Source organism: Ciconia boyciana, chromosome 1 (assembly GCF_034638445.1).
Source record: "Ciconia boyciana chromosome 1, ASM3463844v1, whole genome shotgun sequence".
Taxonomy (NCBI): Eukaryota; Metazoa; Chordata; class Aves; order Ciconiiformes; family Ciconiidae; genus Ciconia; species Ciconia boyciana.
The window spans coordinates 58,349,733-58,365,766 of NC_132934.1; the positions used below are offsets into that span (position 1 = coordinate 58,349,733).

The window sequence follows — 16,034 nt, forward strand, 5'->3', positions numbered from 1 at the left end:
CCCTCTTTTTTCAGAGCAACTCATTCCTCTTTCTTTACCTATGTTCCAGGCCCCAGGCACAGCACTGGACTCGGTAACTGCTGCTGTCATACCCGGTACTGAAATTAGAAGTGACAACACAAAGTTGTTTGAATTCAAACACCAGTCTGTTTGCAGATCAAAGTACACGGTTGCTGACTTACCTTCTGATCTTGACTCCCACAGCCAAGAAATCAAAAATTTAAATCTAGTTAGTTGCTGTGAAACCGTACAAACAGAGGAAAGAGAATCCGGCGGGATTGCTTCAAGCTGGAAGATGAGATGTTTTGCAAAGAGGAAAAGCAGCCTTGCCCAGTTTGCACTCACGTAAGTATGGAGCTGGTGGGGAGAAGGCAGCTGAACTTGTGCCGTGCCCTGTGCCAGATAAAATGGCTGTGCTGTGAAGAGTCAGCAAGGGGATGAGAGGCTGGGGAGGGACATCTGGGCAGGGCAGAGAATTTCCAGGATGGTCCCTCTGTGAGGAGCGGGTGACCTTCATGTGCAGTCTTTACTTTTCTTGTTTCTTCCCATCTTCACAGCCTAGTCTTAGTGTCCACATACACCCAGCTGTCAACGCTTCTGCACTCAACAGCCTTGTTGCTGAGGAGACCATTAAGGTGCCCAAAGAGCAGGTGGCTGAAATGCTCTTTATCGCTGCAGTTACCTTAGTAGCTGATGTTGTCTGCTAACTAGACACAGCTTGGAAGCTTTCCTCAAAACCAGGAATACATCTAGCTGGGACTCAGAGCAAAGCTTTTAGCCTGAGCACACGTGATATTGTTGTCCACAGCTCTTCAGGCCTTTGTCTTGCCTGGCACTGGAATTTTTCATAACTGCTCCTGACTGTATGCTTGGAGGGGAAAGGTGGGGGTGCTGCAGCCAGACGAGCATATGCCTTGCCCCTTTTGGAGGACTGCTCCCTCCATGGAGACTGGAGACTGGTACAATGAGCTGAGGCAAATAAAACGAGCAGGCTTGTAAGAAGTTTTGCTACTGCTTTAGCAATAACACTGGATAAGAAAGAGAAGAGGGGATCTGTTTTTTTTGAGGGGGGAAGCATCATATAGGAATCACCACAGTCAGTTCTGCTTTCCTGCATCAGGGCTGAAGCACTGGACTGCTGAGAGTCATGTCATGTGTTTGGCACTGGACTGAGAAAAGTTTCAGGTTTCTTTGTGTCAGCTGGTCATGCCAAAGCCTTGACTACCCTGCCATGCTCAGCAGCTGTATCTCAAAACGCAGTTAGGTGCTGGGGAGGGAAAGAAGGAAAGAAAAGGTTCCAGGGGAGGATAAGAGTGTGGCTTCACGCTGTGCCGAGAGCTGTTCACTGGCACTGTTTGCTTTTTCTGCTGCTCCTGGCCTAGAGTCTTTGCAGCTTTTCCCCCTGCCCTTGAATCCCAGGCCACAGATTTCCCTGCACAAACTGTAGGTGTGAGGCTCGTGGCAGCTTTCCACATATCCCAGAGGTGTCTGCTGCAGTAACGAAGCATGAAAACAACAGCACAGGTTTCCCTCTGCTATTTATTTTGCCATTAAACTCAGTCCAACCTCCTCATTTTTCTTGTGCTACACCATCAAACACACCTTTCCGGGTCCCTTCCCGAGTGGTGGTGCATCTCCCTCCTTGGGGCCATGGTGTCAGGTTGCCAGCATGCTCTGGCAACCAGGACTTGACCCAGGGTCCTGCTTCCCCCTCACCGCTGCTTGGCCTCCATTTCGCCACCTCATTCAGAGCACAGCTCTGCAGTGATGTGCTGAATCCCCAGCCACTGAACTCACCAGCAACCTCCCCGGCTCTGCAGCTGCTGCTGTGCTGTAAGATGCAACCAAAACCAGCCAGGTTGAGGATCTGGCTCATCCAAGCAAGCAAAGACTGAAAACCTGCTTGTGTCTCACCGAGGACCCACAGCAGAAGCAACAGCCTTGAACAAAGCCTGCCAACAAAACTGCATGCGTGTTATTAAGCAACAGGCCTTTCTCTGAAGCCACCACTCACCCGTGCAAGTGTATGTGAAGTGCACGCTGCAGTATGTGCAAACATCACAAATCTGTTCCACTCTTCAGCAGCTAAAATAATTAAACTCCAGTGTATCGAGCCAACATCTGAACTCCATTACTTCTTCCACCTTTGCCTTTCTAGCAGACCCCTGATCCATCATTGTAATTATCTGCACTGCTAAAGAAGTACCATGAAGCATTTCTTGGCAAACCTCCCACCCTTTCATCTGCTTTCTCCACTCATTCCATGAGCAAGACAGATCTCATCTGTCATGGAAAGGTACTTGCAGAAGGATGCCTTCTTTGTGCACTGTGCCTGGCCAGTGTGGGAGAGCAGCCCTGGGCAGCTCAGGGCCCACGGGGAGACTGGGTGGAGGAGCCAGCAGTTTTGATTAGGAAGCTGATAAGGAGATACAGCAAATAGTGTTCCTTCTGGGCTTTTCTGAAAGCTCTGAGAGGGGAAGAGAGCACACGGTTGTTGGAAGAATTAAAATAATCAGCTGGCAACCTGCTAAGGCTGGCCATGGATTAGGAACCAGCAGCTAAACCCAAAAGCAAATAAGCAGAATTCCCTATAGCTAATAGTGTTACGTGCCCTGACCGCCCCTGTCACACCGTTACCTCCCTGGCTGGCAAGGCTGTCTTGCCGCGAGGTGCATTTGCAGTGCTGTCCTGGCTGTTTGCAGAGTGTCTGTACAAGGTCCTGGTCCCACGATCGCAAGGGCAGCGCTTGAGCCCATTGCTCTGCCGGGCAGTTAAGAGCCGTCCTTGTAACCGCTTCCCCTGGCCTTCTGCCTCCCCCAGCCCCATGGGTCTGCAGACAGGGAAAATCCCACCAGGGCTGCAAGAGTTGCACATGAGCTTCTTGGTACCCGGGTCTGACACCTCTCAGCTGCATCAGGCTCGTGGCACACACGCTGGGGAGATACCCAGGCCCCAGAACCAGCACACAACTGGCAGGACTAAGTTGCTCCGCAGAGGGTAGCTATGGCCACCTTGCAGAGGAGCTGGTGCCGACCACTAGCCGCAAAGCCCCGACCTGCCCATGCCTCTCCCATTCCCTCTGCCTTGTGCCAGCTCCCGCTGCAGCTGCACCCGCAGGTGTGGCAAACCCGCCTCTGCAGGGTTAAAGCCAAGCTCATCAGCCTGGGTGATGACAAGTAGGAAAGAAAATATAAGCAAGGAGTCATTAATTAAGGCGAGAAGCTGGGAGCGGAGACTGCAGAATGCTAATCAGTCTGGATGGGAGGCTGTGTGGAAAGCAGCAATCAAGCTCCTTCAGTTTTAATTATACCCGGCTCTATATCAAGGACATGACACCTTTTTTTCACCTCTACCTTTGAGCTGTGAAACCAGTTGGAGCACGTCCGCTGTTACTGGGCAGACAGGAATTCCCTCCTGGCTCTAGAGCCTCCCCAAGCCAGGCTCAGCATCTGCCCTTCCCACTCATGTGCTCCCCAAAATCAGGGCTTAACACCAGGCAGAGCTTCGGGATGGGAGCTGGGGCTTGCAGATGCTTGCTGTGCTAAACGCACCTTGTCCCCCAGGTTTTCTCCCTGTCTTCTCTGTCCTGTTTTATATAGGCTTCACCGCAACGTGAAGCTGTCAGTCCTGACCTGATTCACTCCTTTTGCAAGCCAGGACCAGGAGGAGCAGGATCAGGGGCAAGCAACAGCCCAGCTGCAAGCAGGCAAGAAGAGGCAGCGTCCGGCTGTGCACCATCACTGCTCCCGACTGCCATTCCCTTCTCCCTCCGATGCTTTGGGCTGTGAAGTGGAGCCTCACCCCCAGAAACGATGCAGATATTTGTGTTACCTGGAGTCTGCTTGCAGCCATGTGAGCTGGCCACCAGCCACGACATCGCATGCAAAGGGCGGCTGCAGGACTAGCCATCCCTGGGAAGGTAGGTAAAGCACACTGGACAAGTTGCCAAAAGGCATGGGCTGCAGAGGACGGACAGTCACTACAGAGGAAGGGAGCCAGAGAAATCAGAAACAGTAATAGGAGATGAGGGAGGCAAAAGCTGCAGAGAGCAACATCAAACCCTTGAATGGAAAAAGAAAAATAATTCCTAGTGCAGTGCTTTGGCTGGCCTCTGCACAGGGAAAGGGGTGTCCTTGGAGCTGAGCTCTAGCAAAGCATGCAATGGCTTCAGCAAGGGTTAGAAATACCATGTCACCGGGAATTTTAAGAGCAGGCAGGACAAAGCAATAAGGGAAGATTTACGCAAGCAGAAGCAGGGGATGGAAAGAGAAGAGAAATAAGGGGGGGGTCATGGCTCTGCTCATGCACACCACAGCTCTGCAAGCCCCTTGCTGCCTGATGTTCCCCATCCCTGCTGTACAACGCGTACAGCACTGAGAGTGTCGAAGGGCAAGGATGGCACCAAAAACCTTTTGCTTTGGACACAGCCTCCAGCTGCCTTGCCAAGGTCCCACCATGCATGGGGACAAGTGAGGACACTGGCGGCTTCCGCAGCCCATGCGGGGCTCAGAGCACCACCGACGGTGCTGTGCAGCCTCCAACACCTTTGCATTTGCCGCAGGCTCACGGTGGCAGTCGGCTCCCAACGATTAGTGGGCTGGCAGTAAATGGCTCCTCTCTGCTGGCTGGGGCTCCCCAGCCTTAGCTCCCTTGCTGTTTTAATTAGCTAGAAAGCGAGCAGTGCAGTCCCTGCAGATTTCCAGGCTACGGAGACTGCCGTAGCACCCAGTCCTTGCGTCTCCACCTGGAAAGTCAGCCTGTAAGGCTTTGCTGGGAGGGATATCTCCATGCATGTGCTGGCTGTGGGCGGCAGGGCTGGGGGAAGTGAACTGCTGTAGGAGGAGAATGAGCTGCCTCATTCAGGGCAAACGTGTTCACTCTGAAACCTACTGCTGCCATGATGATCTGTAACTGTTTCCCAGCTTCAACATGGAAGTCTGGAGTGTCCCACAATGTCACTGCTTTCACTAAACGCGTTCTGCCAAGCTTTCCCTCTTTCACCTGCTCTTAGGGCATTATGGGTGAAGATCTGCTTCACATTAAGAGTTAGACACTTGTGAGCCACACAGCACTAATTAAATGCCATATGTAATTAAGGAAAAGGAGGGCTGTTGCAATCATGTTAAGTTTACTGTAAATATTGAGCTGGGACGATGGCCGGTCTGATGATTTGCGGCTGAGGCATCCTAGTCCTGGCTGCAGGATTGCGGAGGAGGTCGCTGAGGAGCTCTGTGGGGCTTGAGCTCAGTTTAATGGGTCTGAATGAGCAAGCTCATCTCTTTCACTGCAAACAGAAAACTGCCTTAGTGGGGATAAGGTGTGTGCCTGATGATCCTGGCCTCTCACAGAGGAAAGTGAAGCCCCTGGGATATGGTCAGGAAGTGTGATGCTAATGGAGATTTCTCTCTCGCCTCTCACCATGGAGGTCCTTCCACGGGTTGGTTCCTTTCCCTTCCTCAGGGCTTGCCTGGCCAGCAAAAGCAGTCCCTGTCCCCCCCTCCCAGACTCTCAGGTGACTTGTCTTTGTCACCTTCCTAGGGCTTCTTCCTAAGCTTGTCCTACAGCATCACCAAAAGCTCCCAAGCCACAGGATGGATGCTCAGGGGCTACGCCTGTGCTGGCAAATGAAGCAGGATCTGTCCCACTTGCACTCACAAGCCAGGTGGCATCACAGAGTTTGTGTCCCCACGGCAAAGCTGTCTCATCCCTGCAGAGGATGATCACCTGTGGCACGTGGACTTGGCACACTGGGGAAGCTGAGTACCCTGCTTGGTCCCTCTCCCCTCTCCACTCATGTCATGACTACATGACAAAACCAGACCTGTGTGAAGTCAGCCACATGCCTGGGCCTAGCTCTGCCAGGCACTGCGGCAAATCATGGCATTGCAGCAATGCAAATCCCATGGGTGCCCTCCCTCCCATGTGTGCTAGACTGATCAAAGGCCTTGCTTGGATGGTGTTTTTCTGGGCTTCTCTGGCAGCCTGATGATGCAGAAAAATGCTGGAGAAAGCTGCTGTGGGGCTGGGGTCCACCACAGCTGAGTGATGCTCACCCCAGCTCAGGAGCAGCGTGACACTGCTGGGGTGGGAAGAAGGCTCCTGCCAAAATGTGGGTGCTCTGCCAGCACATTGCTTCCCCCCTTCCTTATGCCCCCTCATCCTTCTTTCTGCCCTCTGCTTCTAGCCCCTCACTTTGCCCTGCCTTTTCACTGCTGTTTTCTGTCCCTGTGGATGGCTCCTGCCACACATTTATCATTTATATTGTGCCCTCATCTGTCGTCTCACCATCCCTCCTTTTCCCTCTCTCTGCTTCTGTCTCTCCCTTTCCTACAACTTTCTCTTGAACACCAGCAGTGCTGGATCCCTCTTAAAACCCTCAGCTTTTATTCTTTTGTACACTTCTGCAGTGTCTGCAAAGTCAAATAAAACAAATGACGCACTGCTAGTGACTTGGGAGCACCAGACTGTGCTCAGATGGCTTGTACAGCCTCCACCGCCTCCAGCCCAAACTGCAGAGCCCCGTGCCGGGCAGAGATTGTACCCAGCACACAGCAAACGTGGCAGGCAAAGGAAATTACTGGGGTTTATTCAGGTCAAGCAGGGGAGACATTCCAACACCTTCTGGTGAATGTGATTTTTGTCCCACCACGCCATCCCCGCGGCACTTCCCACCCTTCCCACGGTCAGGCCGGGGGGATGCTTGGCCTTGCTGCAAGGTGTCGTTGAGCTGCTACCACAGCCAAAGGCTCCTCCACGGCTGCTCAGGGCAGCAGGGGACAGAGCAGGGGAAAGTTTTGCTCCCAGGCAGACATGGGTCCCACAGCAATCCCACAGCAGTGGCCGTCTTGGAAGATGTCCCAGCCCGCTGAGCGGTGTTGGCCTCACGCTCTCCTAGAAACCCTCTCCATCAGGTAGAAAGGGGCACTGAGGAGATAGGATTGAACTAAGTGCACATGGGTCTGTTTCTTTCTCCTTCGCCTCACCACAACTGTCACCTGGCTCCTCAGCTCATTTTGCAGCTTAGCTACTTTCTTCTGCTTTGATGACAGCCATCAACTCACAATCATCACCATCACGTGGAAAAAGCTGTCTGGCCAAGACAGTAAACCACACACATGGGGCTAATACCAATGAACAATGTCACTGCTCAGAGAGCAACGGTCCTCCAGCCCCAGAAGGAAGGGATGAAACTCTGAGTAGCAAGCAAAGATCAAAGAGGAGGCAAAAATCCCTTTGCAAAAGGCAAACAGAAAGTAAGCAGAGGCATAGATCAAGTGGAACAACATGATGGAAGGAGGAGTTACCAGGTTTGTTTAGGAAGAGCTGGGGATGGCTATCAGGAAATATTTCTGAACTGCAAGCAGCATTAGGAAGTGGGACAGTGTCCTGCAAGGTCTGCTTGCAAGAGCTAAAGCCAGGTGAGACAGAGCTCTCGGAAACATCCTCCAGCGAGTACTTCTGGTGGGGCAGGGTGGAGGGAAGAGACTGAACAGATGGTCCTTTCCTCCTTGAACTTCAGAGAAGCCACAGGTGCAGAGGGGAGGCACACAGAGGTGTCGGCACACAAGCATTTCCTATCTTCACCTACCGTGGCATGAATCGTTTAAGTATGACTAGTGACTGCTGCAGAGTTTGCATCATCGAGCCGTTGGCACAGACGGCTGACATCCTTGCACGTGAGACAGTGTGGCAAAGGCCCTCTGATCTGGATGCAGGGGCCAGCGAAAGGGATGGAGGTGGACTAGGGCTGCCCCTGGACCATGGGAAAAGACATGTGGGCAGGGGACAGTGTTTTACCACTTGGGGCTGGGCACAGCACCCCAGCCCTGCCAGGGAGAGAGGCTGCCAGCTACCCTATTGACACTCAGGTCCCCATGCACTCTCTCCACCCTTTCCACCCATGCTCTGATGTGCCCTTAACAGCCTGGATTTCCTACCAGGATGTTTTCATTTTGGTTGTCTCCCTCTTACAGTTTCAACATGCTACACAAAATTAGCAAGTTAGGAAGTTGGGAAATGGAGGCTTTAAAACCTGTTGCAGGGATGCCACCCAGGTCACTTGGCATCACGTTAACATGTCCCTCCACTCTGCATTTGTATGGGTGGATAGTGCCATTCCTATATGAATGCTGTGGGTCAGTGAGTGAAGGTGAGTGGGGACAATGAGGTGACCATTGCCACAGGAGGTTTCGGTAGCTCTGCTGTGTCCATTCCCCTCTGCCCCACATATTTCTGCCTGTTTGGGAATGGAGTGGTTACTCACAGGCTGGAGAACAGGCTGCTTCACTTTGCTCATCTGTAATGAACAGTCAGAAACTCCTCAGTTCCTCTCAGAGGTGTCATGGCTAGGGGATGGCCAGCTGTTGCCAAACTTTCCTCCTCCAGCAGCTCCTTCTGCACAGAGACGGTGGCATCTTGTAGCTGGTGAGTCCATGCTCTGGCATCATGACTGGCGCCTTCAGGGTCCCTCTTCCTGGTGTTCTCTGGGACCTGGGTCACCTCAGTGTTGCCTCCATAGAAACCTCTGGTGCTGTTGCTGAAACTTTTGCCCACGTTGACCACAGGGACTTTCTTTCCAACTCTCTTCTTCTTCTTCCTGGTCTTGTTCTGGAAGAAGACACAGGTGAAGACCTGCTTGAAACGCTTGCGGAAATGCTTGGAGATGAGGGCATAGACGATGGGGTTGAGGCAGGAGTTGGCATATGAAAGGCAGTGGGAAGCCAGGCGGCAAGCATAAGTGGCTCGGTTGAAGGGGAAGTGGCCAAACCAGAAGCACAAGATGACCAGGTGGTGTGGCAGCCAGCAGAGGCAGAACAGGATGGCCACAGCCACAATCATCTTGGTGACCTTACGCTTGGCCTTCCGGGACTCTGAGATCCTTTCTATGGGGTCTACGGAGGTCCACAGGAACTTGATGGTCCTGGCGTATGCCAGGCTCACCACGCTCACGGGCAGGAGGTATCCAAAGACAAATGTGAGGATGTCCAGAATCTTTCGGCGCTGGTCCTCCCAGATGGGGACACAGATGGGCACCCTGTGGTAATGGACAATCTGGTAGTAACTGAGGTAAGGCCCCGCGAAGAGCAGTGACAGTGACCAGATTGCTGCAATGGCCACTCCTGCATTTCGGGAGGTACGGAGATCCCGGGACTTCAGTGGATAGCGAATGGCCAGGTACCTAGCGAGGAGGGGATGGAGAAGGAGAGACCAAACACAACATGAGTGAGATGATACCTTGTTGCCCTCTTGCCCTGTGGAGCTGCCATCTGTGCACCCCTTCCCATGCAGCCACCCATCTCTTCCCCTCCACACGTCTTGGTAGGGAGGGTTACAGTGAATTCACATAGAGATCAGGGTCATCCCAACAGTGGGTCTGGGACCTCCGTTGCCCAGTCTGCTGTGCTAGCTCAGTAAAGGCAAGCAGCATGCCTCTTGAACCAGGGAAGAGGACAGGAGCAGGACCCAGAGGGCTCCCTCTTTCTCCTCTGGTGCATTGCTGCCCTGGGGTTTTGCCAGTCTTGGTTTTGCATGGTGGACACCAAACCTCAGTATGTGCCTGCACTCCTCCTTCCTAAGTGAGGGCTAGGTAACCAGGCCAAGAGCTTGGCTTGGTGCTGGAAGAGGGCACGGGGAGATAGGGAGGCTGGCTCTGCTGGCCCTGCCTCTGGGGAGACCCTAGCTGCTCCTTACAGGACACTCAAGAGGGTAAGGACTGGCCTTTCTCCAACCCCTTAGCTCAAGGGTGGCAAGCATGTTGTTCCTGGGCTGAGGGACTCAAAGGGGAGGGGATGCTTGCCTGTCAACGGAGACAGCGGCCAGGGTGAAGCTGCTGGCATACATGGTGATGTAGATCAGGAAATGCACAGCCTTGCAGGCAAAGGCCCCAAAGAGCCACCCATCCAGGGTGTAAATGGTGGCCTGGAAGGGGACGCAGCAGACGATGAAGCACAGGTCAGCCATGGCCAGGTTAAGGATGAAGAGGTTGGTGGTATTGTACTTGACTTGGCCATTCCGCAGCAGCACGGCCAGCACCAGCCCGTTCCCCACAGTGCCCAGGAGGAAGATAAGGGAGAAGATGATAGGCACGATAATCCCTGCAGCTCGGAGCTCTGGGCTGTCAGAGGAGGCGTTCCAGCCGCCTGGCATCTCCCCATCTGACTGTGGGGACCTGTGAGGGGAGAAAGGGAGACACAGCACCTGTGTATGGCCATAGGCAAGCGGGTACTGCTTAGTGTTGACCACAGTGGCCACCAGAGCTCTGGCCCTAACGTGCCTGATCCTGGCCTTTGTCTGACACCCACGTTTCTCCCAGAGATGCCAATCCCAACCAGCTGGTTAAATGATGACATCAAGATCCTCGTGACATCACTGGCAAGAATGCTGTTGGCAGCCCCTTTCTCCTGCCCGCATTCATGTTCCCACCACGGCACCTCCTGCGCTCGCAGCCCCCTGAAGGACCCCCTGCCCTGCCTCCTGGCCTCCCCTACATTCCTCCTACAATTCCAAAGCCGCTAAACCTCTTGGGATTGCTTGCTTTGGCAAGTCTAAATCCTGGCTGGTGTTCAACAGGGCTCAGCGAGGGACACGAGGCCATAGGGACTGTGAGTGGTTCCGGCACCCTCATCCTGGGGCTGTGCCTCCTCTGGCAGCAGGGACCTGATGCCTGGATGACACCCTGCAGCCACAGCACCCTGCCACGCTCCTGTCTCAAGGGAGTTCCTTCAGCTGGGACCACCTCCACCCCAGAGCTGGCTGCCCCTTGCTCCCTTTGCAGTAGTTACGTTCCACAGAGGAGAGGTGACTGAGGGCAGCTCTTCCTGATGCTGAGAGGTGGGCACGGCCTGGATGGTGGCAGCTAGGAGAGGATGAGGGGGAGACCTCAGAGCCGCCTGAAACACAACACGATGATCATTGTGAAGGAGCGTAATTATTACTGCAGCTCAAGGTATTGTGATTTGCTGCAAAACTTCCTCCAGCCATGAGTAACACTGCGCTCAGGCGGGGCGTGCCAACAGCCTATCTCCTAACGAGCCTTCTCTGTGTTGTGCTATCATTAGAACAAACTGTCCTTCTCTGAGCAGCAACCAAAAGGGAAAGACACTGTTATCTAGCAACTGTTGACGTGCAATTAACTCTTTTTTTGGGTCGTGCAAGCTCCTTCGCCCCACGCTCCCCCATCCCTCAGCTCACACCACTTCTCCTTCCCAGCAGCCTCTCTGTATCGCACCGAAAGGTCGTCCCTGCCTCTCTGGCTCTGTGGTCCCCTCTGTCCTACTGGTAACTATCTATCTGGCTTCTCCATCCTGGCCCCGTGGGATCTCCTCGCTCGAGCAGAGGACCCCGGTCGCCTTCTGGGCATGCACTCGCATGTAGGCAGCGGGGCATCTCTGGGCACTGTCGTGTCCCCTGCTCAGGGAGCCCGAGGCTGCCCGTCGCTTGGGAAGCCGGCACTCACCTCTGTGAGGAAGGGCCTGCAGCTTCACCACTGCTCGGGGGAGACCTCCAGTCCAGCCTAGGCAGCGGTGCCGAGGAAGATGCAGGCCACCGAAGAGTTTGTCCGGGCAGCACCGTCACCCCTGCCCAGTGCCCACCGCCAGCTCTGCTCTCTCTTCTCCTGGCTCCCACACACGTCTCTCTCTTTCTGGAGCTCCTCTCCTCTCTCTCTGCCTCCCCCTTTTCCCTCCCTCTGCTCTTGCTGCTGATCCATTGATCTCTGGTGTTTTTTTTTTTCCCCTCTCCCTGAGGTTGGGTTTGGAGTTAACTCCTCTCTGCCCAGCCTTCCCGCAGGCTCAGCTGCTCCCTGCTCCAGCGAGGAGGGGGCAGCAGAGAAAAAGCCCGCTGCTCTCTGGTGGGAGAGAGAGGATGGAGCGGGGCAGGGTCCCATGGACCCCGGTGGGCCTTGCAGGCACCCCTCGACACCGGGTGTTCAGACATGTTGCCCAACACCTCCGGGGAACATGAATATTGCACCACGGTGAGCCTGGCCCCTGCCCCATCCTTGGGATATGGGTCTAAACCCTCTGGAGCATGACCAATTAATTGCTATTACTAGCTGTTATTAATTGATTGTTAGTAGCACGGCACAGAGCAGATCAAGTCTCTCCCACAATGTCTGACCCAGGGAAGGAGAGGAAAGCAGGTTTTGGTTTCCATCCAGCCCAGGTCTGCCCTCCACCAGCATTGCCAGGGCACTGCAGCGTGGGGAGGGAGAACACACCATCCAGGGAGGCCATCTCCAGAGGTTCAGCTCCCTCACCACTGCCCAGGACAGCACGTGTGCCGGCTGATGTGCTGAGAGGCGACAGTGACCCACGCAGCCCTCCTGCCCTGCCACCATGTCCACCCCCGTGACGGCATCTGTGCCCTGCGGACTTCCAGGTGTGCTGAGGCCGGGCGCAGCTTGGTGGTCCTTTCCTGGCAAGACTCAAAGGCCATCAGCTTCCCTTCGCTGGGAAGGTCCTGGACGCCTCTTCCAACGATGGGGCAGGATGTGGAGGAGGAGGAGGAGGTGCTGGCCCCTTCCCCTCTACAGCAGCCCCAATGCCCCATGTTGGCGGCACCCCTTGGCCTGGCGGGAGGGACGGTGAGTCTTCTTCTCCCCGCCTGCCCCTCTGGCAGGAGGGAGCGAGGTGTCCCCGCCAGCGTTATCAGCCGCCGTAACCAGGGAAAAGGGGAAGGCTGTGCCTTGGGCCGCAGCGATAACCCGGGGGATGCGGCGGAGGAAGAGCCCACAGCCCGGCACAGCCCGCTGCAGTGCCGCTTCGCCATGGAGGGCCCCGGCCGTGGCTGCCTCCTCCTCCTCCTCCTCGGCCTGCTCCCGCCACTGGGTACCCTGGGCCTGCCGCCACCGCCAGAGGAACCCCGGGAGCCACCGCCGCCGCCGTCCAGCACCGCTGACCCTGCCGCCCACCTGCTGCGCGGCCGCCCCTCGGCCCCGGTGCGGCCCTACAGCCTCTCGCTCTCCCCTGAGGACTACCGCTACTCTCCCAAGCCCCGGCACCTGCGGCCCAGGCGGCTGCGCCGGCTGCTGGGCTCAGCCTTCGACCCTTTCTGGATGGCGGCTGAGGAGCCCCAGGGCCGCAACAGCAGCGTCCCCGAAGAGAACCTGGAGTCCCTGAGCCGGGACCTGGCAGAGGGTGCCGGGCGCTACCGCCGCAAGCTGTGGCAGGAGGTGGAGGGGCTGGAGCTGCCCACCCTGCTGCCCCCCTGGCCGGGGCTGCCCCCCGAGCTGCCAGAGGCCCTGGCCCGCCACCTGCGGCAGTGGCTGGTGGAGTGGGCTGCCTGCCGCCTCACCTCCACCTGGGTCGATCTGGGACCCGTCTTCTGGCCTCGCTGGGTGCGCCATACCGCCTGCGAGACCGGCACCCCCGGCTGCTCCTGGCCCCCTGGCATGACCTGCCGCCCTGCACAGCTCACCCACATCAAGCTGCTGGCCTGGCACTGCTGGGCCCCCCGGACCCCCGGACCCCCGCACTGCGCCTGGCGGCAGATCCCCTACCCCGTCGTGGCCGCCTGCAAGTGCTCCTGCCGCTGAGGGGGCTGCGGGGGGCTGTGGAGGGACCCCCCGGCTCCTGTTCCTGTAGCCAAACGGCCCAAAGAGGCAGCGGCCACCTGGACTCACCGCCGGGGCTGGGGAGACGGGGGGCCATCCCCAAACTGGAGAAATAAACCACCAGAAGGAAGTGGGGAGCGGCTGCAGGCATTGCTGTTTCTCGCCAAAGCCCCCAGGTGGGGGGGACAACCGCTTCACCCCTCGCCGCCAGTGCGGGGAGGCATTAGTGCCGGCGGGGACCCTTGTGCAGTGTTTATCTCTGGCGAAGGACGCGTGATGGGAAAATCACGGCACCTGACGGCAGGTTCAGACCCTGTTTGCATCAGCCCCAGTGGGCTCGGTCCAAGCTGGGGCATCCCTGCCTGCCTGGGCAGGGCTGTGGGCAGGGAGAAAGGGCAGAGGGATGCTGGGGAGAAGGGGTAGAGGGAGGTGGGTCACAGCTCAGGGTGGAAACGGCAGTGTGGAGAGAGGCTGGAGGGTGTCAGCGGGAAGCGGGGGGCAGGTTTGGGACTGCAACGAGGCAGCCTGGCGAGGGCAGAAGTGGGGGGTGGGTAGGAATCGGGGCTGGAAGTACCTTGAGGGGGGGGGTGTATGGAAACGGGATGGGACAGAACAGTCCCCTACTTTGAGGTACAATGGGTGAGATAGGGGGATCCCACGCCTATCCCACATGGTGTAGAGGGTGACAGCTTGAGACCCAGGGGGAAGCCTGGCAGAGTAGCATATGGGGTCTGGGGTGGGTCGGCGAGCCTGGGGTGGGAACTGCATCCTCGAAAAGCAGCATCCGCCTCTACATCCCACCCAGCGAAAAGTCCTCTGCTTTCTGGGCTAAAAGCTGCAAAGAGCTGCAGATCAGACCGAGGTCGGGAGGCCTTGAAGAAATACAGAGCTGGAGGCTTTGCCTGGGAATGCAATATAAACATGGCACTGCAGTCGATGGGCGCTGCATTATTCATCTCCCGGGCTCCGGCACTCCCTGTGCTGCCGTGCAAAATGCTGCAGAGCTCGGCCTTGAAGCACGCAGAGAGGCAGCAGGAGCACAGGGGTGGGCTGCCGAGGGGCCTGGGAGAGATGGAGGGGAGAGGGAGGTCAGGGCCTGCCTGGCAAGGAGAGGAGGAGGAGGAGAAGGGGGGAGCACATGTGTGCACGCAAGAACAAGTGTGTGCATCGCAGGGGAGGGAGGCTGCTGCTGCTCTTGCTTGTGGCTGAGCAGTGAGATGTCTGTGTGACTGCTTTCCCGTTGAGGGAGGACTTGAGAGCTGGAGCAGGGTTAAACAGCTTGGGTTGGTTGCCCTGAGCGAAGCAGAGACACCAGCAGGGCTGCCTGCAGAAGCCCAGGGGAGAGAGGGAGGCCTGGGCTGGGGACCAGCAGGGGGGAGGGAGGAGGGGAGCATGGTACAGGTGTGCAATGGAGGTGTGCAAGCAGCAGGGAGCAAGGGGGTCCATGTGCATCTGGCTCAAAACAGCAGTGATTCAGTTTAGGGACTCAAACCCCCTGTACCAGAGCCCATCTGGCTGAAGCTTAATCTCTTCCAGGTTGCAAAAGAGGCCAGAGCGCGACCCCCTGCCATTTCCCTGTTACATTCCCCATTCCTAAAATATTGCCCTTTGATAAGAGGGGAAGAGTTTGCAGCACCGTGAGGGCCTGGCACCACACAGAGGGAATGCCATCAGCAGGCTGAGGTCAGGGCCCTGTGGAGATGGAAAATTAAATAAAATCGGCACACAGTTAAACTACCAGGTGCTCTAACAAGGTCTGGTGGCAGCCACATAGAAAATGCATTTCTCCTCTGCCTTTTGCATCCCATAAAGCGCTGCAACCCTGGATTAACTTCTGTATTCTTCTGCAGTTGCTCTGGTTCAGGTCAGACACGTTATTACCCCATAGCTCGCTCCCTGACTGCCTAACAGCAGGTAGCGTTTTTGGAGCAGGTCTTTGCTGACGTGACCTGGTGCTCTGGCACCCAAGCACAGCACAGCCTCATTTCGGCTGGAGTCTGTCCTGGGCCACAGGCAGCTGGTACTCGGTTCAGCACATGGGCAGACAGCAGGACACACACGATTTCTCAGCTGGAGCAAAACTGATGCAAACAACGCAATCCTGAGAGACGCCCAGGACACACTTGTTCCTGCTTGAGTGCTAAATTGCTACCCCAGCACAGTTTGGAAGAACAAATCCAGAGATCACAGCCTGCTGTGTGTTCTCTGCTATGCGAAAATTGCAGCTGATGGAGGAAAATTACAAGTTTCTGTCACCTGCTCTGCCCCTGACCGCAGCCCCAGGCAGACGCAGGCTCTCTTGCCAAGCTGCTGGCCTCTGTCACCTCGGCTTGCCCGCTGCCCGACAGCCTCTCTGGGGTGAGATGCAGCTCCCAGGGCAGGTTTGGGAGCGCTGCAGTGATGGGGAGAGCCTTAGAGCCAGCCCTGGGGACCAAGCAAGCCTCACACCCAACACCTGAGAGTGAGAAGGGGAGAAAGGAGC

General features: G+C 56.2%; 2 protein-coding genes across 3 annotated transcripts; one reads left to right on the forward strand and one right to left on the reverse strand.

Moving 5' to 3' along the window:
- The first annotated feature begins 48 nt into the window (after positions 1-48).
- Positions 49-13,656, forward strand: LOC140655260 (noggin-1-like). Of its 2 annotated transcripts, XM_072869502.1 has the most exons (5): positions 49-95; positions 205-345; positions 2,159-2,296; positions 3,600-3,919; positions 10,570-13,656. In XM_072869502.1, exon 5 carries the CDS (start codon positions 12,479-12,481, stop codon positions 13,532-13,534), a length of 1,056 nt encoding a protein of 351 aa, XP_072725603.1. In that variant the 5' UTR covers positions 49-95; positions 205-345; positions 2,159-2,296; positions 3,600-3,919; positions 10,570-12,478; the 3' UTR covers positions 13,535-13,656. The 2 variants fall into 2 exon arrangements, with proteins under 2 accessions (XP_072725603.1, XP_072725611.1); XM_072869510.1 differs by lacking the exons at positions 49-95; positions 2,159-2,296 and having other exon boundaries at positions 107-345.
- Positions 8,293-10,173, reverse strand: GALR3 (galanin receptor 3). The gene is made up of 2 exons (XM_072869535.1): positions 9,797-10,173; positions 8,293-9,178 (listed from the first exon to the last, which is right to left on the reverse strand). The coding sequence occupies exons 1-2, from the start codon at positions 10,144-10,146 to the stop codon at positions 8,293-8,295; spliced, it is 1,236 nt and encodes a 411-aa protein (XP_072725636.1). The 5' UTR covers positions 10,147-10,173.
- Positions 13,657-16,034: the final 2,378 nt, after the last annotated feature.

What these genes read in the sequence shown, in the direction of transcription:
- GALR3 (XM_072869535.1), bottom strand. Translation starts at nt 10,146, where the DNA reads ATGCCAGGCGGCTGGAACGCCTCCTCTGACAGCCCAGAGCTCCGAGCT. An exon ending in GCCGCTGTCTCCGTTGACAG is followed by an intron (nt 9,179 to 9,796) that starts GCAAGCATCCCC and finishes CCTCCTCGCTAG; the next exon opens with GTACCTGGCCATTCGCTATC.
- LOC140655260 (XM_072869502.1), top strand. Translation starts at nt 12,479, where the DNA reads ATGGGGCAGGATGTGGAGGAGGAGGAGGAGGTGCTGGCCCCTTCCCCT.